The 24,272-nt window shown below is 47.0% G+C and overlaps 1 protein-coding gene across 5 annotated transcripts; it reads right to left on the bottom strand.

Moving 5' to 3' along the window:
* Positions 1–862: 862 nt before the first annotated feature.
* Positions 863–24,028, bottom strand: si:ch73-366l1.5 (FILIA-N KH-like domain-containing protein). 5 transcript variants are annotated; one of them, XR_003272161.1, is made up of 5 exons: positions 23,637–24,027; positions 11,630–12,224; positions 10,221–10,320; positions 5,771–6,035; positions 4,114–4,486 (listed from the first exon to the last, which is right to left on the bottom strand). XR_003272161.1 is itself a non-coding variant. In XM_026163866.1 (5 exons), exons 1-4 carry the CDS (start codon positions 23,883–23,885, stop codon positions 8,438–8,440), a joined length of 978 nt encoding a protein of 325 aa, XP_026019651.1. In that variant the 5' UTR covers positions 23,886–24,027; the 3' UTR covers positions 4,114–4,486; positions 8,401–8,437. The 5 variants fall into 5 exon arrangements, 4 of the variants coding, with proteins under 4 accessions (XP_026019649.1, XP_026019651.1, XP_026019652.1 ...); XM_026163866.1 differs by lacking the exon at positions 5,771–6,035 and adding an exon at positions 8,401–8,471; XM_026163864.1 differs by lacking the exons at positions 4,114–4,486; positions 5,771–6,035 and adding an exon at positions 863–1,488 and having other exon boundaries at positions 23,637–24,028.
* Between the last annotated feature and the right edge of the window lie 244 nt (positions 24,029–24,272).

The raw sequence follows: 24,272 nt of genomic DNA, 5'->3' as shown, positions 1-24,272 counted from the left end.
CATTCACCAGGTCCCCCCGTGTGGTTCTGGGATCTTTGCTCACCGTTCTCATGATCATTTTGACCCCACGGGATGAGATCTTGCGTGGAGCCCCAGATCGAGGGAGATTATCAGTGGTCTTGTATGTCTTCCATTTTCTGATGATTGCTCCCACAGTTGATTTTTTCACACCAAGCTGCTTGCCTATTGTAGATTCACTCTTCCCAGTCTGGTGCAGGTCTACAATACTTTTCCTGGTGTCCTTCCAAAGCTCTTTGGTCTTGGCCATGGCGGAGTTTGGAGTCTGACTGTTTGAGGCTGTGGACAGGTGTCTTTTATACAGATGATGAGTTCAAACAGGTGCCATTCATACAGGTAACGAGTGGGGGACAGAAAAGCGTCTTACAGAAGACGTTACAGGTCTGTGAGAGCCAGAGATTTTCCATGTTTGAAGTGACCAAATACTTATTTTCCACCCTGATTTACGAATAAATTCTTTACAAATCCTACCATGTGGATTCATGGATTTTTTTTCACATTCTGTCTCTCACAGTTGAAGTGTACCTCTGGTGCAAATTACTGACCTCTGTCATCATTTTAGGTGGGGGAACTTGCACAATCGGTGGCTGACTAAATACTTTTTTGCTCCACTGTACATCATCCCAGCGTGTTCTGTCGTTTCCTGCAGGAAAATATAACACTTCACTCAACTGCGAGATTTCAAACAGCTTTATTGTGACTGCAGATGCTCCAGTGCAGAAAAACAGCGACAGAAGAAGAAGCAGCCAGACCTGAGTAGGAGGCCAATCACAGCTCGGGGGACACTTGGGGACATTTTTATTATTATTATGAAAACTAATTAAAAATACTATAAATGCTTTAAATGAACTATGAAATAAAAAATGAACGGTGGACGGAAAAAAAGTTGTTTTCATGACAATCTTGATGCAAAAATGTTCCATTAATATTATTTTAAAATAACAATATTTGCAGCAAATATTTGAAAAATGTTTGTTAATGAGCACTGAAATGTTTTTTACAGAGTTAATGTAGAAAAGAGTTCAGTGAGCTTTGAGGCTGAAATCATCCCACACACTGTTTCTTTTTTTGGTCTTTGGTGACGTCAGAAGCTCTCAGACGAGAGCCAATGAAGCGGTTTGAGGGGAAACGTCACGAGGACGCCGCCGCACTCACGTGTCTGCCATGAATATGAATCTGAAGCCTGCCAGCTTCCATTAGCGCGCTCTTCAAACTGCTACTACAATTTAGCCTAGCATTGCTTTGGAAGGAAGTGATGTCCCTAGAGTCTGACAGATGGCGAGCTGCAGTCTGGAGACATGATGCTGGTGATGGTGGTCATGGTGATAGACTTCCTGAGTGGACAGATCGATGGCGTCTCTCGTGTTTCAGAGGGAGTAAAGCTTCAGCTGCTCCTCTATGTCGGCCTCTGTCACCTCCTGGTTCGCCTTCAGCAGCTGGAAGATGGCCGCCAGCTGCTCCTGTTGCACCCTGGGATGTCAACACACACACACACACACACACACACACACACACACACACACACACACACACACACGGTTAACAGTTTAGCCTCCAGGATCGTTTTTATTGTTGATCCTCGCTCAGGTGTTTTCAGATAGTGGGTTTGGATGTTCACTGAATGATTTCAATATGAATGAACCAGATTATTGCAAACAGCTAACAGTCTCACCATCTGCACCATCTGAGCCTTACATAGCTGCCTGCAGCTAGCAACCAGGTAGCACATCATTAGACAGTACTGCGCTGAAGTCTTCAGCCAACGAGCTTGACAATGAATGTTTGGTGTGAGCACCATCATCCTTCAGCTCTCTGAGGATCTCTTCTCCAGGCTTCTTGAAGGACGTTCAGAGCTCTTCTTTGGATGTTTCTGCCTCAGGATGTCCTTACCAATGTTCCCTCTAATGTTTCATGTGTCTGAACACACAAACTCCCTGAGCGGACACTTGGACCACAGTGAGCAACAGCAGACGTGAGCACACGGTCACGCCAGCATCGAATCCATGCAAGTTACATGGTTCATTAAAATAATCAAATTACAGCATTTACATTTATGTTACATTACTTTTAATTAACTGCTTTAGCCCACTTACAATGAAAATTTAAAAAAATCTTGTTCATGACCTGTGCAGCATGTTAACACTATTGGAAGTAAAAATAACTTGAACTCCAATTTTGAAAACACAACTTTCTTTCTTTTCTTTTTTTTCTTTTTATAAAGCTCTGACTTCTGAGTCTGTGGTCTGGGAGAGAGTCTGTAACTCTGCAAAATACAGTAAATAATGACCAATGTTGGGCAGGTAATGATATAGTTACTTCTTCAAAAAAGTAACTGAGTTATGCAAACAACAAGGTTTTTTTCAGCTGTTTACCTAAAAATGCAGCCAAGGCGTTTTTTAAACAAACATTTCAAACTATTTACAGAACAATCAGCTGTTCTGCATCTAATCTGATGCCACGCAAATTATTTGTGCCGCTCCAAAAATAATTTCTGTCCACTATGAGATGAAGGAGAACAACAGCCTGATACCTGCAGGCCTGACAGCAGCAGATGTGTCACTGCTGTAACACCTGTGACACTCAGCAGGCGCCTCATTGTTCTGACACACAACAAAACCATTGACTACACTTAGTTAGCAGAGCGATGCTACTGTGAACTGAGGAGCGATTGTCCTGATGTGAGCTTCTACTCAGGGTTTTTTCTTCATGTTCAGAGCAGAAATGTTTTTGTTAAGAAACTGGATGTTGTGTTTTTCTCCACAATTTTAATTATAAGCTAGATACATTTCTACTAATGAAATGAGTTTGCTAACAGCAACAGGGATGAGTCAGTGAGTCAGTTGGGTTTGTGAATCATGATTCACGAGTCAGTAAAGTGATTCTCGAGTACTGAACGATTCGTTCATGATTCGCGCATCACTACACGCCGCTTTGCTCGCTAAAACAGCGGTGTCGGCACATAAGGACGCTGTCATAGCCTGTCAACGTTGATTGGCTGCATATATACGAATGTGGGATAAGGCGGCATCGTTCTGATCCCGTACAGGAGCAGCCAGTCACTGTCTGACTAACACTGAAGAACAGAATTGTTAACGCATTTATTTTAATTTCAATTCAGGTAGATTTTTTTCTGTGTGCAGAGGCCGTGCAGCAGTGCAGAATTGTGCACGCGCGCAGCTTGGGGGGAACATTGGTCCCCGCACTGCTTCAGGAATGCTGAGCTCCAGCTCTGGGGAGGCCCATCCATGACTGATAGTGCTCCACTGTGTGTTGACATGCTTTCACTGCGCTGGCAGTGTGTATGGGATCATCGTCAGGCTGAAAAATGAGGCTGCCAATCAGAATCTTTCAGATGTTACTGCATGTGGATCAAAATTTGATTTTCTTCACTAATCAGCAGTTTTAACTCCAACACACATCCAGCTAAATGAAACCAGTCCAAAGACTCTGGCACTGCAAACGTCTCTGAAAGTGTTTCCACTGATGATTCCCAGCAGTGGCTGTAAGCTGACAGTATTTCGTCTGCCCCTCCTCTGTTAGGTCTTGAGGCTGAGATAAAACAGGAGCGTTTCAATCATCTGCATCTTGATATTTTGAAACCAGACTCGTCACTCATCACTTTTGATCCTAAATTCTCAGTGAGAGAGAGCGAGGAACAAAAGCCAGCTCCTCCAGATCTCTGAGCTCATCAACCCGACAGGCTGGACGAGCTCAGAGATCAGCTGAGCAGCAGGCTCACCTCCTGACCTCTTACAGCCAGAGGACATCTTAATGCAGGTTTGCCATATTTGGAGGGACTTTCATTTTTTGTGTCGTCTGTGGTTACACTTTTAGTTTTTCATATGTTGCCTCTAAACAACCACCTGATGGTGCTGTTGTCTCTGTCAGCTCCACCTAAACTTTGAAGCAAAAACAGGAAACAGGAAAGAATAAACAAACATCAAGAATGGGCAAAAGTACTTTTAATAATCCAGAATTTACAAAACAAAGATCAGAAAGACTTTCGCCCTATGACAGCTGGGATAGGCTCCAGCGCCCCCCGCGACCCTGAAAAAGGATAAGCGGAAGCGAATGGATGGATGGATGAAGATCAGAAAGAATCAACAACATGTTTCACGCTTTTATTTCATGGTTAACTTTTAAAATCACAACTGAACACTGAAGCCAGCAGGAACGTTTTATTGCAGCTTGTCGTCTAATTTTCTTTCTTCATTTGAAACCAGCAGTGAGAACCAGGTTATACTGAGGTTAACTTCATTAACATTCACTCACATAATTAATTTGTTTGCTTCAGAAAAGCTGGACACGAAAAGCAGACGGAAAAGAAACTCCTGAAGGCACTTTGGTGTGAAGACGTTTGCTTTTCACAAGCAGCTCAAACCTCAAAACTCAACAACAAGAGAAGAAAGCAGGACTTCCTGCAGGGTCTTATCTCATCTCTTCAGAGCCCCTCATCCTCACAGATCAGCTGTAAGAACACAAAGAAAACACAAGTTTGAGATCACAACTACAGGAAAACTTGTAAAAATGACTCAAACCGTCTGAAAATCTAAACCCGGTGACGCTAACACGCACCAGAGTTAGCGCAGTTTAACGTGACGTTGTTCTGGAGTCACCTCAGCTCTGAGAGATGCTAACGCCAACACTGACTCTACTCGAATATTCAGGTTTATAGATGCTGAAGTTTTTTGGGCAGAGAAGTAAACGGTGCTGCACCGAAAACCTCCTCCAGGTTGCTTTGGTGCCTCGTAGTTTGCATAGAAGTCGCCGACTTGCAGCGAGTCGTCAACGACTCACTGAGCTGTTGTGGCAGAGCTCGCCTTCAGAGTAAAAGCTGCATGAAATGTGTTGGCTACAGCGATAAGGCACAACTTTTACTTTGAAAGCAAATGTTCTGTTTCCTGTGGTTGGTGTTTGCAGTCTGATCCAGTGCGAACAGTGTTGCCAATTTAGCGACTCTGTCGCTATATTTAGCGAGTTTTCAGACGTGAAAGCGCGTATGGCTTTTACTCTCAACAAGCAGCGGGTGCTGTAACGCAGTCAGTTCTTTTACTCTTATGCTGTTTTGTGGATCACAAGGTTTAAAACTACTTATAAACACAAACACAAAGTAACTCCACCAGAGCGCCTATTTCGGGTCACTTTTGCCGGTCCAAGCCCGGGTAAAGGAGCAGGGTTGGAATTGTGACATTAAAAAAACAATAATTGCTAAAAGAAATTTAATTTGTAGTTCTAAATAAACTCTAAATGCATTTAGGACGTTTTTACTCCCTTTATGTCTCTTCCACGATGTTATTTCTCTCTCCAACAACATAGGTGCAATTAGATTAGCATGACCAATTATGCAAATTAGGCGATGACGTCATTTAGCGACTTTTAGGACAACCAATAGCGATTTTCCTTACTGAGGAGTTGGCAACACTGAGTGCGAACCACAGGACACTGCAGAGGTCTGCTACCAGAACATAAAACACACACAGGTTTTAGGTGCAGCACTTTGGGGCTGATGTAACCTAGGCAACAGTCACCCTCCAGTCGGAGACAACACGCGTTTTCTTGACTGCAGGTTGCTGAGCGGTCACCGGGAAGCCTGAGCTAACAGTTCAGTGGAAAGTCCTTCACGAGTGACTCCAGCTGATCGAGGCGACCAGAGTCAGAGTTCAGTTAGGTTAACTAGTTCGACTCATGGACACGTTGCCTAACATGGTTAATGACGGCTCTCCTGACAGGTGAAGCAAAGGGCGGCACTCACCGTTAGCTGAGCCGTAGCAGGCAGCATGCAGGGTTAGCAGGCGAGCAGCACAGCTGGACAGAAGCTGACAGATGTGACGAGACCAGAGCGAAGACAGAAATAAACGAGCAGAGGCGAGCGCTCGATGAGCAGCCGGTCCACAGCGACGCTTCACCTGCACAGGTGAGACAGCAGCTGCTGCCTCAGGCTACAGCCACAAAGCAAAGTTCTCAGAAGTGTTTCTCCAGCTACAGAACACACCTCCACCCGGGAATTATTTATTCACCTGGATCAGAATACAGAAAATTCAACAGGAAAAAATGTTGATGACAGTCGTCCAGTTCCCACAGGTCAAAATAAAGATGGCGAGTCCACAGTGCTGCACATTCACCACGACTGAAGCAATGAAACGACCCGCGCTTCATCCCCATAAATCCCCACGGGGTCGCGACAGGAAGGACGTGGAACAAGTAAAGCTTGTATTGTGTTTCAACAGCACCTGAACATGCGTCACTAACACGTTTAGAAACGCTCTCTGCTTCAGCAGCCCCTCGTCACGGTCGGCGTGGAATAAAATACTCCATATGACAGGGGTGGGGAACTCCACAGTGTCCTGGTCCAGGCTGACGTTGACTGTGTGACAGCTGATTATACTCATATGAGGTATTATTATGGTTCTTTTGAATGTGTGGTGTGTTTGACCAGAGGAGGGCGCTGGTGAGCTCCACGCTGCGCGCAGTGGAAAAGTCCAAAAAAGAAACTGAGCTCAGACGCAGGCGGAGGACTCTCCATCAAACTGCTCGTTTTCTCCATAACAGCAACCGTTAATTATGGGCCACGGTTTCCTGTGCTTTGGATAAAGCGCTGAACTGTTTGGCTTAAATGATTCAACCTCTATTTTTATGGATGTGTTTAAGCGCCTCCAGGACCCCGTCTGAATCATTGTAACCCTGCTCTGACGCTGCACAGTTTCTGCAGGAGGCTGATATGAAGTCTGGCAGCCCGCTGCTAGAATCACAGCAGCAGTGATATCAAAGTCCACACCCAGAAATTAAACTGCTCCGGACGAGGCAGCAGCTGTGACGTCTGCTCTCAGGCCTTTTCTCAAAGTTTGCAGCTCCACTCGTCTGTGAGGCAGACGAACAGTAAAATCGAGTTACTGTGGCCTCTGCAACCAAGTGTTCCAGTAGTTTATGCAGGTCAGGAAATGTGTGTGTGAAAGCTGGAGACTGAATCAGAGATGACCGGATACTCGCAGGACAAAGAGACGGGCTGGCAGGAAACATGAACCAGGAATAAAAACCAAATCCAATGATTCTCAGTCACACCTCTGCCTCCATAAACAGGCAGTAGCCCTGAAGTAACGGAGATAATGAAAGCTGTGTGTCTGAGGTCAGCGGCTGGACTGAAGAGGAGCATCTCACCTGTCTGAGGTAAAGAAGGCAGCGCACAGCAGGACCGAATCACATGAAGGGGAGTCTGAGGACGCGTCCACGCTGTGACTGCAGCACCAAGCCTGATCTTCTTCACATGACTCAAAGAGTTCCCATCACACGTCTGTGAAAATGCTCCCAGAGCTCGTCCAACCCTGGAGCCTGGGAAACTCACGTCAGCCCCAGCGTGGTCACGTGACCCCGGCGCTCTTTTCTTTTAGATTAAAAGCTCGTGAAGCCTCACAACACTGAGTGCGCTCCTGCTGCAGCTGGAGGTGGAGCGTCTCCTTTATCCCCACAGAGAACATGTGACCCACATCAGCCGCCTTTTGTCCCTGCTGGGTCACACTCAGTTGGTACACTGCTGGGAGGTTAAAGGGGCGGGGCTGAGCTTCCTGTTAGCAGACGGTGAAGGACAATAATGATAAGAGGATAAGCAGCCGCTGTCTGGAGCGGCGGGCTGGTGTAAACACAGACCATGTGACCAACAGCAGAGGAATGAGCGTGAAACAGGGAGGAGCATCAGCCGCAGGGATAGACCAATCAATAATCAGTCATCAGCACCTCATGCAGAATATCTCACTGCAGAGACAGGAAACGATTAAAAGTTGGGACACGCCCACTCGTGGGCAGAAAACACAAAAACATGTTCTCAGTGTCAGCAGGGACCCAACCAGCAGCTGGACCCGAACGTCCACGGGAGACACAAACACAGACCCTCCCCACGGAGGAGACTCCACGGTCACAGTGAAAGAAGTACCACAATGGCGCTACACGCACGGCTTTAATATCCCTTTAGTAACATTCTGTTTTCTTTTAATGTTGCAGCTGAAGCGAATCACACGACTGCTTCTGTAAACGCTGATTCTCAGAGTTTATTTTTATCGTCATTTTGCAGATTGACTCAAATAATCAAATCATTGCAGTTATTACAGATGCTCTTTAATTATGTTCCTCCAGCACATTTAATTGCTTTGATCAACATGTTTGTTCTCCTGAAGAAACTTCAGATGAGAGACGTCAAACCTGCAGCTGCTGTCGGCTCTGCAGGACAGACGTTAATCAGTTTATAGCTTCTTATTGGACGCTTTGATCTAACTGGCTGCATTTGCTCTGTTTCTCACTGTGAATGTCGGCGTCAGTCTATCTGTGCTGCAGCGTTAGGGGTGATTAAGGACGGGCAGGGCTGAGGGTTCAGGGAGGGGATATTCTCCTTACCAGCTCCTTCCTACCACACTGAGTCTGCTGAGGCTGATTACAGAGAGGTAAAATCAGACGTGAGCTCTATCCTGGAAAGATAAAGGTGGAGGCTGTCAGACACGTCACTCATACAATCCAGAAAAACGTGCAAATTCTCCAGAAAAAAAAGGTTGGTGCATGCTGGGATATTCCAGGAGGGGCGGATATAAAAAGAAGCTTAAATGAAAAGTTTGATGATCACGATTCTGTGTGTAACTGAACACGGCTATCAGACACATGCACGCGGCATCATAACCAAATTATAAGTGAGAGCAGCACATCACAGGTGTCACATGATGGTGATCCTCCCAGTATGCACAACATGTATTCTGATGAATAAGGATGCAGCAGTCCCAGTACAGGACGCATCAGGCTGCTGCAGCAGGACTGGGACCAATCAGGGATGAACTTTGACCCAAACCTGTGCAAAACAAACTGCAGCGCTGGCTGTATCTGTCTTTGAAACACGCCCATCTCTCTGCATGCAGCAGCTGCATGCAGACACCTCATGCACTAACGTAGATCCATCACATGATGCATGACAGCTGATTACAAGAGGACAGAAAAATGACTGTTTGTGGTCAGTTAGCATCTTTTGTGCAAGCCTCTGTGTCCCACAGTGAGGAGCGACCTTCAGTCTGGAGGGACTCGCCCTTTCTCGAGTTTCTCCTGACTCAGAAGGTTTTGGCCTCCAGGTGTTTGACGAGGCTGGGGTCAGACTGAACACAAAGGTAAGGTCACTGCGCAGCTGGAAGCAAACATTCAGAGTTTAACAGATGCTCGGCGAGGATTCTGCACAAGCTTCTCTCAGCAAACTGAGAACAGAGAGGCCTCCCCTGCTCCAGGAACACAGTGCAGCAGCAGCACCAAGCCACACAAAGCTCCAGTGTCCAATCAGAGCGCTGCAGACGTGCACGCCCCACACCGACAAGAGCAGAAAATAAAAACGGTGAAATCTGCCAGACTTTCGTCCGCAGGCTGCTTCTCTACTTAACTGTGATTCAACAAAGAAGCAACGGGAACTCCGTCCAGCTGCAGGCTCACAGACGGGCACAGACAGCATGTAGCAGCAGATTACATAACACTGCGTTCAGACAGCGTCAGCCTCAGGACGCGTAGAACAGACACGAACGGAGGAGACAGAAGCTGCTCTGGATGTACGAACCAGAGCGCTCTCTCGCTCCAGCGAGGACGGACCGAGTCCTCGGCAAAAGTCTCGATTTGAATAATCAGCTGCCTCAGTTAAAATTCTGCTGGGATGGAAACACAGGAGTGTGTAAAGAGCCTCAAGAGGCAGAGCTGCTCCCAGCACAGGTACGACAAAGGTGTACCTGAGGTGGTGCAAAGGGAGGCCATGGTTCTGGTTCCACACCGAGCCCAGTCTACACGAAGCAGCCGTTTACTGTCGGTGGGTTCAAGTCTCCACCTTTCCTGCTTCTCCCATTCATGGCGTCACGCCCTTCCCTGTTCCCGCCCACTTTTAACCAATCAGCATTCGACTGACACACAGCATTGTCCACACTGAGCCACGTGCTGGTAGAGACAGCTCTCTAACCACATCCATACAATAGCTGGTTAATTAAAACCTGATGAGTTCAAATGAAACCACAGCTGTTTTTTGTTTCCTGAGCTCTTCCATCAAATCTTCCACGCCGAGTGTCAGAAAGGTTTAAGGAGCCAATCAGCTTTGGCTGCTCCGTGCAGCCGACCCGTCCATGCAGGATAGAACAGCGTGATCACGGCACACAGCACCAAGGTCAGTGTTAGCATGCAGTGAAACTGTCAGCCAGGAAACCAACCTCTGCTCCTCCTCCATGTCCTCCTGGGTCATCAGCACTGCCATCTTACTCTGTTTCATTCCCGGGGTGAAGCTCAGCACATCAGCAGCTGCAGCCACATCTGGAACAGCAGAGGGAGCGCAGACATGTTAGCATCTGGCTGATGTCAGCTCTAACTCATCAGCTCATACTGACAATACAAGATTTTTCTTTTTTTTATTCTTTATATTCATTTGCTGAGTGACTAACAACTAAAGTGCATCTCTGTTTTCTTTCATGAAGTAACGAGAGCGGCAGGACTCACAGTTTTGGTGAAAAGTTCTTACTGTAGATTTAAAAGAGCTTAGAAGCAAAGTCCAAGCGGTCACATCACTGCAGTCTGTGGTTGATCATTTCTGCCACTGTATTTGTGCAGCAATAACCTCCGAGCACACAAACGCACCTGTCGCTCCAGCTGCTGCGTGACAGCTTGGAGGTCATATGGCGAGCCGTCAGCCTGCACGCCAAGAGCTTTGCTGCCTGTTCAAGATTAAGTATCATCCTCCTGCAGCAGATGGCTGCTTCACCTCTACGCACGCCGGCTGATACAGTAACCACGCTCTGGCTCAGCCAGCGTCGACAGCCGGCCGCACGGAGCACGGTTGTGCATCATGCTTGAACCTGGATACTGATCCAGACTTGCAGGTCACAGTGATCACAGGGAGTAGCCGGATTTCCTCCTTGCTGATTCATTAACAGCAAATCAGCTGTTCTAAAATATATTCCTCTGGGTCACACGTTGTATTTCAGTAGCCCAGCATCTGTGTACACTCCTAATGTTTCCTGGAAGTGACTTATCTGTGACGCGCAGCTGCTGGCCTCAGTTTTCTGCTCAAAGATTGTCTTCAGTGTAAACGAAGCTGACACGTAAACCCAGAGCACGTATGTGGGAGCTTCAGTGTTCACAGCGGGTTCAAACTTTCAGCACGTTTAGTCTGTTTTAGCAGCAGATATACTGAACCAATGTCATTGTCACATACATGTTACACCACATGTCACTGTTCAAAGCAAATGTTTTTGAGGTGTTGGCATTGAGACGTTCAGGAGCCCTTGAGCCAACGGTTGTCGTGATTTGGCGCTAAATAAATAAAGCGAAATTGAGGAACCATCATTCTTCACTAAAGAAATCAGTACACAGGCTGTACTGAATTATTTAACAGGTTTTTTAACAAGTTTGGCTTTTCAAATTTATGTTGAACAGAAGAGGCCCCAGAATAGAGCCTCGGGGTGCTCCTAATATTTAATTACTGGAAACTTAGACACTAGGCAGTCCTTGGCCAAGAAATAAAACCAGTTCTGGACTCATGTGGTCCACCGAGGTCAACTAAGACCAAAACCTCTCTGAACAGAGACAGAAGAGTAGAAATGCACAGTCCAGCTAGCAGACTTACCATCATCCAGGATGGTCTCTGGTTCTGGTTCCTGCTTGTGCGATGGTTCTGTCAGACCTTCATTGGGTCTGGGAATCTGCTCAAGCGGTTCTTCGGGTTCAGTCGCGGACTTCTGGGCTGCCACTTCAGACACGAGCACAGGTTCTGGATCAGTAACAGGTTCTGGGACAGTTTTGGGTTCAGATATGAGTTCAGGGGACCTGTCTGGTTCTGATAAGGGCTCTGCTACAGGTTTGGACTCTGGGGTAGGTTCTGCAGCTTGTTCTGGGCCTGATACCAAGCCTGGTATGGGTTCAGACACTGCTGCTGCTTCTTGTGCTTCATCTGGTTCGAGAACAGGTTCTGGGCCTGACACAGCTTCAGAGACAAGTTCTGATACTGTGACTGATTCTGGAACAGACTTTGGCTCTTTTGTTGGTTCAGGGACTGCTTCTGGTGCTGGTGGTTGCTCTGCTCTTGTCTCTGGCACTTTTATTGGTTCTGCCACAGGTTCTGGTACTCTGACTGCTTCTGTGACCTCTGGATCTTCTGCTGCTTCCGGCTCAGCTTCTGATATCTGCGCTGGTTCTGGGACATGTTGTGGTTCTGGGACAGCCTGAAAAGAGAAAGATTATGAAAACAGTTCACAGCAGTGGACGTCACAGTTGAACGAGCAGCTCGCCGACTGTCAAAACTGAGATAAACCCGATAAACCTGCTGAAGTCTGGAATCTGCTTTGGGAAAGTTTATGAATGACGTCATCCTGTAATTCAAAGTAATTTTTGCTTTTGAGAAAATGAAACAGATTTCACGAAGGCTGGTTTTTGATAACTTTAAAGACCTTTATTACAAAATGTTTTTTAGGATTACAGACCGTTATTACACAGTAAGAGCACAGTTAACCCGTCAATGTGCAAATATTGTCTTGCTTGTTCAAATCTCACTGGCGCTGGATTTTGCTGACTCGGGGAACCGAACCCAGATGCTTTGAATCTGGGCCGCAGAGGAAAACCAAACAACCGCCATGAAACAAGAATTTCATGAAGCAGAGAAATGTAATATCAGCCAGACTTGAAGGAAGACTTATACTTCAGCAATGAAAAATACCTGGACACATGTGGACTCCCTGTAATGACCTCTGCACAGACCAACTCATCTGGAGGTCATTACTGTCACTCGCAGCACCTCCACAGCAACACTGGGACAAATAAAACCCTCCTCAGCTAACCTGTCCCTTCCTTGACACCCAGCAGCTCATCCATACAGCTATGTACAGTATGTACACTATGTACTATATATACCCAGGTATATATCTAGCGGCTGACCTCCCTATTTGGCTCTACTGTTGCACCTGTCTGTGCTGAGGTTGCACACATCGACATCCAAGCAGCAGATCTGGTTTCTGCCTCAGCCTCTCTGCCATACCACCATCCAAGCTTTCCTCCTGTCCTCGTCTTTAGGAGGCGCTTGTGGCCTTAACCCCTGGAGGGTCTTGGGTCGATTTGTGGCTCTAAGCCCAATAGTGTATGCATTTTTCTAGGACCCTCCAGGGGTTAAAGAAACCAAACACTTGGAAGGCTTTATGGAGACGAAGGAACTTTGAACTCTATTAAACTGAGATCTGTGACTGCGTACAGTGAGCTCATTGCTGAGTTCTAGAAAGCAGTCCAAGATGATCTGAGCTTTGAGACCTGGAGCTGGCCTGAGGTCATACAGGGATGGGCACGGCCAGCAGCAACACTCGGGCAGTGTAAACCATACTAAGCTGGTACTGAAACCTCCCCACAACATCACACGAGCAGCGGCCGGAGCACAGGCAGGATGGATCCATGCTGTCATGTTGATTCCAAACTGACCGTCTGAACGTGACTCATCAGACCAGCAAACATCTTCCTCTGTTGGTGTGTGAACTGAACCCTCAGTTTCCTGCTCACACTGACAGAAGATTGAACTCCGGACCCAACCTGGCCACTCCGGACCCAACCTGGCCAAAGGAGATCCTGAGAGAGAACAAAGGACGCGACCCTAAGCGACGGCCTCGAGGTAAAAGAGCCGGCATCAGGAACAGGCTACGGGCTCGCGCACACCGCGCACCCATGCCCAGTATCCTGCTAGCCAATGTTCAATCCATCGAGAACAAGCTTGATGACCTCAGAGCCAGAATCAAGTTCCAGAGAGACATTCGGGACTGCAACCTCCTCTGCTTCACCGAGACTTGGCTGAACCCAGCGATACCAGACCACGCCGTGCAGCCGACGGGGTTCTTTTCGGTTTACCGCATGGACAGGACAATGGAGTTGGGGAAGAAAAGAGGTGGTGGAGTGTGTTTGATGGTGAACAACAGATGGTGCGACAGCACAAACATCTCCCCACTCACACGCTCTTGCTCGCCCAATCTGGAGCTTTTGATCGTTAAGTGTCGCCCTTTCTATCTCCCTCGGGAATTCACTGCGGTCATTGCCTGCACTGTTTACATTCCGCCTCACGCGGACTCGGACACTGCCTTATGTGAGCTACATGAGGCTCTCACACATCAACAAACACTTCACCGAGATGCCGCACTCATTGTTATGGGAGATTTTAACAGAGTGAATCTCAAACGGACATTTCACAACCTTCACCAGCACATCAACTGCTCCACCCGGGGCACGAGGACATTAGACCACTGCTACACCCCGTTCAAGAACTGTTACAAGGCTCAGCCCCTGCCGGCATTTGGAAAATCGGACCATTCCGCCATCTTCCTCATGCCTGCTTACAAACAAAGGCTAAAGCAGCAACCACCAATCAGGAGGGAGGTCGCTCGCTGGACGGACCAATCGGTGGCCGCGCTGCAGGACGCACTGGATGACGCAGACTGGGACATGTTTCGGCGCAGCTCTGATGACATCAACATGTTTACGGAAGCGGTTGTGGGATTTATCGGGAAACTAGCGGACGACACAGCAGAAAGAACTATCATCCGAACGTTTCCCAACCAGAAGCCGTGGGTGGATAAAAACATCCGCGACGCTCTGAGATCACGCACCGCTGCCTACAATGAAGGGCTCGTCTCCGGTAATATGGACCTATACAAGGCTGCGTCCTACAACGTGCGCAGCGTGGTCCAAAAGGCAAAGCGGAGCTACGGGGAAAAACTAGAGTCACAGCTACGACAGTGCGACTCTAGGAGCCTGTGGAAAGGATTGCGGACTATAACGGACTATAAACGACCAGCTTCTTCAATGATGAATGCAGATGCTTCACTGGCTGATGAGCTGAACACGTTTTATGCTCGCTTCGACGCCGCAGCAATTAAAACAAACGGCTGCACGCGCTCGGAGTGCACCAGTGAAGAAAATGCATTCGTCATCACAGAGCATGCCGTGAGGAACACCTTCAGGGGGGTGAACACCAGGAAGGCAGCAGGACCAGATGCAATCCCTGGCCGGGTCCTTAGAGCCTGCGCTGATCAACTAGCACCGGTGTTCACGGAGATCTTCAACCTCTCCCTGGCCCAAGCTGTGGTTCCCACGTGCTTCAAACAGTCCATCATTGTTCCAAAGAAACAACAGCCCGCTTGCCACAATGACTACCGTCCAGTAGCACTGACTTCAATTGTGATGAAGTGTTTTGAAAGACTGATGAGAGATCACATCACTTCTTCACTTCCTCCCACCATCGACTCACTTCAGTTTGCTTACCGGACTAATCGTTCCACAGACGATGCCATATCTCACCTGCTCCACACATCCCTGAGTCACCTGGACACTGGCAGAGGGAATTATGTTAGGATGCTGTTCGTGGACTACAGTTCAGCATTCAACACAATAATTCCCTCTAAGCTTTTCACCAAGTTGACGGATCTAGGACTCAGCTCATCACTGTGTCAGTGGATCCTCAACTTCCTCACAGACAGACCCCAATCAGTGAGGGTAGGAAAACAAGTCTCCCCCTCCATCTCACTCAGCACTGGAGTGCCTCAGGGCTGTGTTTTAAGCCCCCTGCTGTACTCACTGTACACTTATGACTGTGTAGCCACATCAGACACCACCTCCATTGTCAAATTTGCTGACGACACTGCTGTTGTGGGCCTGATCTCCGACAACATCGAGACGGCCTACCTGGAGGAGATTAGGAACCTGGAGACCTGGTGCCAGGAGAATAACCTCCTCCTAAACGTCAGCAAGACTAAGGAGCTGATCGTGGACTTCACTACAAAGCAGGCGAGGAATTACAAACCCCTCATCATCAGTGGCACGCCAGTGGAGAGAGTGGACAGTTTCCGATACCTGGGTGTCCACATCACTCAGGACCTGTCATGGTCCTGTCACATCAACACCCTGGTTAAGAAAGCCCGTCAGCGTCTCTTCTTCCTCAGAAGACTTAGAGACTTCCATCTGCCACTGAAGGTGCTCAAGAACTTCTACTCCTGCACCATCGAGAGCGTCCTGACGTCAAACATCTGCACCTGGTTTGGGAACAGCACCAAGCAGGACAGACGAGATCTGCAAAGGGTGGTGCGCTCGGCAGAACGCATCATTCAATCAGAGCTCCCTGACCTGCTGTCCATCTACACCAAGCGGTGCAAGTCCAAAGCTAGGAAGATTATGATGGACCTCTCCCATCCCAACAATGGACTCTTCTCGCTGTTGAGGTCTGGGAAGCGCTTCCGCTCCCTTAAGGCCAAAACAGAGAGAATGAAGAGGAGCTTCTTCCCCCAGGCTATTCGGGGCCTGAACCAGGTGTAGGACTGGACTCTCCCAAACACGTCACTATAAGACTGGACTCTCACACACGTCACCACACGCACCACCACACATTTCCTATAATCCTATAATTCCTATAATTTATAATCCTTATCTTTATAATCTCTTCTGCTATTTGCACATTCTTTACTGTAAATTCCTAAGTTAATTTGTAAATTTTGTAGTAAATTGTAAATATTGTAAAACTTTTCTTCTGTCATTTAATGGTCGGGCATTGTACAGCTACAAGCATTTCACCCCCATGTCATACTGTGTATGGTTGTGTGTGTGTGACAAATAAAATTTGAATTTGACAGGAGTGACACGGTTGTGTGGTGTTCTGCTGCTTCAAGGTTCAGAGATGCTCTTCTACATACCTTGAATGTAATGAAGAAGCTTCTCGGATGAGAGGTGAAACGTCTTCAAGCAACCTAAAGAAGTCCAGACGCTTTTCTTTCCAAGCTCCTTAGACTATTAGAGTTTCCGTTTCCTTCCTATCAGTCTGTCCATTCTCCTCTGACCTCAAAGCTTTTTCACAGAGAGGTATCATAAGGCAGCGGTCCCCAACCTTTTTTGCGCCACGGACCAGTTTATGCCCGACAATATTTTCATGGACCGGCCTTTAAGGTGTTGCAGATAAATACAACAAAATAAAACTAGTACCAGTACCGAAAAAAAGAAGATTTATTCATAACACACGTGAAAAGACCCAGGAAAACCGAGTAAACGACAAAAACGATAACAAAATAACACTGAAAACCGATAAAAACCCTGAAAACTATACATTTCACACCTGAGCCTCGACTCTCGCAGCCCGGTACCAAACAACTCACGGACCGGTACCGGTCCGAGGCCCGGGGGTTGGGGACCGCTGTCATAAGGTACATCAAGTTTATAGGATGTTAAATCAAAATGACAAAGTAGTAAATCAAAGATTAGAAAGCAAACATCCAGCAAACGTCAGTCAGACAGTGATGTGTCACAGTCTGAGTGTTGTAATGAGGCGGACCATAACAGCCCCTGAACTAGAAGGTTTGGATCATATGAACAAAAATGTGACACGTCTTCTAGGAAATGGCCATTTTTATGAGTATTAACCGATCTTGAGCCCAGAGAAATGGAGGCAGAAATCTTTTTTTGATTTTAGGCCCGCTCTGCTCCATCGGTCTCGCCCTGACCCGGAGAGACCCCACAGTCTGCTGCTGGTCTCACCACAGAGACAGCTGGTGCACGCTTGTCTTAACCTCACAGCAGCCCTCCATCACAGCCTCACACTGGCATGGCATCTGTTTAGCCGGAAACACGGGTCTCTTCCTCTGAATTCCTGAGCTCTGAATCACTGAAATACCCACGGTGCTAAATGCAGCTCATTAAATCGCTCTGTGAGTCAGCAGAACGATGAGGACGGGCCCTGTTTGGACTCCGGGCCTAAACCAGAAAACAGTTTGTTAAAGGAGTGATGAGGTCATTGTGTGCAGCGGCGTCCTTTCATGCAACAAACATCAACTTCCTAATTTGGAGAACGTATCTACCAGGCAGCACAAAAGTTAATGTGTGACCAATTTACCATCGGCACATAAACCATCAAACTTACACGACTTAAACTCTATCGACAGATTATTTTTGATATGAATATGCAGTGAAGGGATGAGACGTTTGCTACGGGAGGTTTTCTGCTTTCTGTTCGTAGCCCGACTTCAAACGAGCGATTGCATTCATTCAGTCAGAACAGATTATGACACCAAATTAGGATTGTGAGCTCTTTAATTGGGACCATGTTCTAAACTCATTAACAGTCATTATAAGATATGATTGCAAGAACTTAGAACGTACAAAGGCTGAAGCTGGGATTCTGGAAAACAAGCTCTTCCACTGTGGATTAGGCTCAGTCACCACCGCCTTCACCACCTCTGAGAGCACGTCCTGCTAAGCATATCTGTAACATTACACTGAGTGCTGTGCTCCTAAAAGCCATTTCAGCTCCATAACAGGCGCAGAGGAAGCATCAGCTCAGCTGGCATGTGGGGAATTCACTGAGCTACCTGAGCAAACCGGACAGATCACTCAGACGTCGGACACACGATGCAAACGTTTCAACCTCCAAGCTTTGCTTTGCTTCTTTTCTTAAACTGTTTCTTACACCTGCAAATTACAAAACAAGCCTTCAGGTTTTCTTTGAACCGCATACAGCAGCTCTGACAGCAGACGAGGAGCTCGGTGAGACAGGGAGGAGGTCGGGGTGGGTGGATGGGTCAGCTGATTACTTCAAGCTGTCAGGTAATGTTACAGTGGAGCCACAGCAGGTAAATGTTAATGAGGGCTTATTGGTGTTGTTTGAAGGCAGCTGGACGCTGTGAACACAGCTCTGCTCTTCTGTTATATGAGATTATAAAGTTTACAATGAAAAAGAAAAACGTAATTAATCAGAATAAAGTCAATCCACCAGCTGGGCCACGTGGATGTTACAGACTGCAGGTGATTTGGTCTCATCTGATATAAGAATTCTTGCTCCACTGATTTTGGAGACGGTTGCTTGGCTACAGTTGTCATTTGCAGGTCTTCCCATAAATTTCATCCCAGTATGATTCAGCTGAGGGCAGCGTGCCGAGGCGAGCGCTCCAGCCTCTGTGTGAACAGACTCTTTGTTATCCTCCTGCTCGCTGCCCTATCTCCACTTCAGCTGCTGACTCCACCTCCATTTACGACGGAGACGCTTCCACCGTGTCCTCTCACACAGATCATCTTACTTCATCTCATACAGACCAACATCTGTGAGACAAACATTTAGATTCAGAGTGCGAGGCCAATCGCTGAGACCGGCCCTTTCACATCCTCTGTTTCAGGCTCTGGTGGTGCTATAAAGAGCAAACTCCTCCCCAGCGCCAGCAGCTACAACCAATAAACACCAGGAAGTTCTCTCAGAGGCCGGGCGGGGACAGGGTGTGGTTGCGGCGGTGGTGGTGAGGGTGACGGTGCCAAGCTCAGTGTAATCACCACATTGTTTTGTCCCGGATTTGATGCCCAGCCAGCAGCTCTGTGGAGCAGAGGAGTACTGAGCCAGAGCCGAGCAGGCCTCAGAGGGAGGAGGAGAGGCAGGAACGGCGCCAGGCCGGGGGAAATACCAGCAGAGGTATGTCAGGCTGGAGAGAACGGCTCACAGCTTCCACGACTCGCTGCTGCTCAGTTTGATAAAACCCAAAGAAGACGAGAGTCCCACGTGTTTGATTTCATGTATAGTTGTTCCTGAAACACCAAACGTTGTGACTGTTTCCTCCCAGAGTTCAAGCACATCCTGTTGAAACCTCGGCTCTTTTTATCTTAGTGACCTTGTAGTACCATATCACCCTATTAGAGCACTTCGCTCTCGCTCTGCAGGCCTACTTGTTGTTCCTAGAGTATTTAAAAGTAGAATGGGAGGCAGAGCCTTCAGTTTTCAGGCCCCTCTTCTGTGGAACCAGCTTCCAGTTTGGATTCAGGAGACAGACACTATCTCTACTTTCAAGATTAGGCTTCAAACTTTCCTTTTTGCTAAAGCATATAGTTAGGGCTGGACCAGGTGACCCTGAATCCTCCCTTAGTTATGCTGCAATAGACGTAGGCTGCCGGGGGATTCCCATGATGCACTGGGTGCTTCTTCTTCACTCACTATGTATTAACAGACCTCTCTGCACTGAATCATATCTGTTATTAACCTCTGTCTCTCTTCCACAGCATGTCTTTATCCTGTCTTCCTTCTCTCACCCCAACCAATCACAGCAGATGGCCCCGCCCCTCCCTGAGCCTGGTTCTGCCGGAGGTTTCTTCCTGTTAAAAGGGAGTTTTTCCTTCCCACTGTCGCCAAAGTGCTGCTCATAGGGGGTCATATGATTGTTGGGTTTTTCTCTGTATGTAGGGTCTACTTTACAGTATAAAGCACTTTGAGGCGACTGTTGTTGTGAAATAAAATTGAGTTTTCACTATCAGCAGGTCAGTTTTTCTAGCAGCGAGTGGCATATCTGGCCGAGAGCTGTTTTCATGCGTCTCAGCCTGATTTCTCCTTCTTGTTCAGCCGGCGTGACTCTGTGACATGTTTCTGCTTAGCATGTTGGACTAATCCTTCTGTTAACGTTACTCCACCTCCATCCAGACTGCAGCCTAGATAAGGCAAACACAGAGAGAGCAGCGCGTTGTGCCCAGATTAATGCAATAAAGAGTTTTTTATTGAGCTGATGTGCTCGGGCTGGAAAAAGTGCTGCTTCTCGTTTAACACGTGGACACAGAGGAAACATCTTTAGCTCAAAGTCAACAGTGAAAGTTGTTTCTTCAGAGCTGGTTAACATTTCCTCTCCTTCCTCATTCTTTGAAAGTGTGTCGCTCGTGGCGAAGCAGCTCTCCATTTATGGAGATGTGAGTGAGCTCACGTTGTGCAGCTTTCACCGGAGGAACGAGATGAAGCTCTGCTGTTTAGTCTCTGCATGAACATCAGAATCAGCACAAGCATCAGCTGACAGTGAAATAAAAACACGTGTTTTTAAAACTTGAATATTCTTCATGGATTTTCTTGGAATAAATCTAAACGTCTTAATTCTTTCCTCTGCGGCAGTAAAATGTTAAATTAATATTTAAATGATTCTAATTAGAATAATTATTTCCCAAACATAATGTTCCTTATGTTTTGGTCCCCAGCTCTAACACCACAAAATGATCATTTGACTAAGTCAAATAATCCAAACTAAACAGTGTTTTATTCCAACGGTCAGAGCAGGAAACTCTTCCACAGCACATCTACGGAGCAGGAAGGCTGAGGGTTTGATTCCCAAACTTTCTTCCTTCTGTCTGAATGTAAGTTTGAGGTAAAATAGAAAGTGCAGCCAGTGTCCCTTTGGCTGTGCTGCTGTCACTCCCACACAGAAAACAACACTCGCTGTGTTCCAGCTCTCAGACAGGCGTCCTTTATGAACGCTGTGAGATGGCCCACGATGCATTGCGGCAGTCGTACAGTAAGCCTGACAGCTGCAGCTCGGTGTGCTTGGGTAACGTTATCAGAGGAGGCTCAGCAACTCAGAGTCGCTGGATTTAAAAAGTGGGATCAGCAGGTTGAGCTCACAGCTGTCAAACATGCCCACGCCACAGCGCCACACCCACCTCCTATAGGTGGTGTCAGTGTGGAGTTAGTGTCTGGCACCAAATATAGACGGTTAGTCGGAGACCTGTTACACATTCTGCAGGCTGTTTAAAGATGGCGGGCAGATGGTTTGCATGTTTAACAGCTCTCACATCAGCAGGTATTCAAACGAGTCCAACACCACAGCTTGTGTGTGCATTTCACTCCACCCTCCCAAAAACAGTTCAACATTTCCATAAAGACGAGTCAGAGTGTGCACAAGCAAATCCACCAATCACAGGGAAAAGGTGGTGACCATGTTTGGGCATCGGGCCTCCAGTCGTCAGTCCAGAGTGCACCCGCCGTTTACTGGTGGACGGTTATTAATCACTCACAGAGCAACACACACAGGTAGCTCGAGGAGAGCAGGTGGTAACTCGGGGCAACCAAACATCCAAATGAAGCTCTACAAGCTGCAGTTCCTCTCACGTCCACTAGAGGCTCCCATGTTAAACCTTTATTGCAGAAATACACATGTTCACAGCCCGATGCACAAACTGTCGGCCTCTGTGGATCGTTTCCTCCTTCACAACACCTGTTTATAGCTCACCTGTTTAAACTGTATTTAGATTCAAGACTCTTTATTCGTCACACGCATAGTTATACAAGTATAACCTGCAGTGAAATGTAACCTGACACGCTGCTCGACTTGTGCAAAAGGAGGGAGAGAGAGAGCTTAATGTTGGCATTAAGGCTCCTGCATCTGCTAGCTTCACCTGAGCTGGACCTCTGGACCTGTTTGTGCGGTTGCGAGCATTGTTAATGACATCATGTGACCAATAATATGTCTGCTGTGAGGTCCCTGTACCAACAAACTGTCCAATAAGGCTGAGCTAGATTTTGATTGGCTGTTACTGAGAAGTAGTCAAGTCAAGTTGGCTTTATAGTCACTTCAACCATATACAGTTAGTACACAGTGAAGCGAAACAACGTTCCTCCAGGACCAAGGTGCTACATGCAACATAAATTTACAACATAAATTAACAGAAAACACTAAACTAGCTAACTAAGAGGCCTAGTTAGCTGCTAGCAGAGACAAGACAGACTGACCTAACATAAATTACAGCATAAATTAACAAGAAAAAACAAACAAACAAACAAACTATCTAACTATCTAAGGAAGCTTTTTTTTTTTGTTATCAGACAGCAGAAACAAAGTGCCCGTGCAAATGTGCAAACAAGAGCAGCGAAGTGACAGAATGATAGAAAAACACAACGTAACATAATAATAAGGTTTTGTGATGCTAAAGTAATGCTAAAGGTTGCTATTGTTAGCCTTCTTTTATTTTTGGTTTAAAAAACCAAGATGGCAACAGTCAGTATCTCGACGTCCGTTTTCCATATACAGTCTGTGATAACTGCAGTTTCACTGATATGTAACTAATATGTTAGTTAGTGATTAGTCGATATAAATAAAGATGTAAAACAAAAACAAACAGCCACTAAAATAAACCGATTCAAGCAGGAAGTTCATGTGGACGTAAAGGAGCACCTGCCATCACCTCCAATAATCAGACTGAATAAACAGCAGCTTCCTGTCATCTCTGTCTGATCTGCCAGTTATGCTTTCAGCCAATCACCGTTAACCTAAACACACGAACACAGATCGACTGCGTTTGGTCCGAAACTGTTACAGAGGAAACATCATTTTACCTTAATGAGAAAGTTTATCTGAACTTTATCCAGTGAAAAGGAGCCAATATGAGAGAGAGGGAGGGAGAGAGGGAGAGAGACGGGGGGGAGGGAGAGGCAGAGAGAGAGAGAGAGAGAGAGACAGGGAGGGGGAGATAGGGAGAGTATGTCTCCTGTGGACAAACAATAACCTGGTGTTTGCTGTTATTCTCTTTTTAATCATCTGTTTATATAAAGTGACAGTAAATGATTAAAGTATCTGGTACCGCCTTCTTCAGACGCAGGTGATGAAACTGAAGGACTGAGGCATTAAAGGCTCCTGTCTGACAGGCTGCAGTTACAAACTGCGTCTCGTTTGTACTTCTTACATCTTTTATTGCTTATTGATCAGTTTTGGAACTAAAGTTCATTTCCCGGGTTCGTAGATCTGCGTTTTATCAATTAAAAGTAGCCGCTTCTTTAAAAAAACAAAACAAACAAACAAACAAACACCAGTCTGATCAATAACAGCATCGATGGAGCTCACCTGGATCGTCTCGGCCGCCCCAATGTCCTCCACGCTCGGAGCTGGAGGCTCTGGTCGCAGGGAGGCTTCGGGCTCTTCTTCCAGAGCTCCTTGTGGAAGAAGGTCGTCTCCGTACCCGAGTTTGGACCTCTTGCTCCCGGCAGACGAGGAGGAGACATCGGGCTTCCTGCTGAGGAGCGACGTAGCGAAATAAATGGCAACGACGGTGAAGAGGATGGCGGGGACGATGACGGCGGGGTCCAAGTCCATGATGAAGAGCCGAAAAGTCACGGAGTGTGTGTTTGTTCAAGAGGAGGCTGAGGACCGTGTGTGTTAATCAGGCTGCGATCACACACTGAGCCTCATCCCGCCTCCTCACACAATCTGACCTCAACAGCTGACACACACACACACACACACACACACACACACACACACACACACACACACACACACACACACACACACACACACACAGGGGCAGCAGCCGGATCTGCTTCAAAATAAAATACTCCAAGTGGGTTTTCGAAATTAAAGACCGAAAACTCAAATGCGGGTTCAGAGTGTTTAATACAAACCAGTCGTTTGTACTTTTCAAAATAAGAGACCTGACATGTAGGGCACAATAACTCGCCGGCTTCTTGTTCAAATGAACAG

Source organism: Astatotilapia calliptera, chromosome 4 (genome assembly GCF_900246225.1).
Source record: "Astatotilapia calliptera chromosome 4, fAstCal1.2, whole genome shotgun sequence".
Lineage (NCBI taxonomy): Eukaryota > Metazoa > Chordata > Actinopteri > Cichliformes > Cichlidae > Astatotilapia > Astatotilapia calliptera.
Note: the sequence above shows the minus strand (reverse complement) of the source record. Positions and strands in the feature narration are given on the sequence as shown.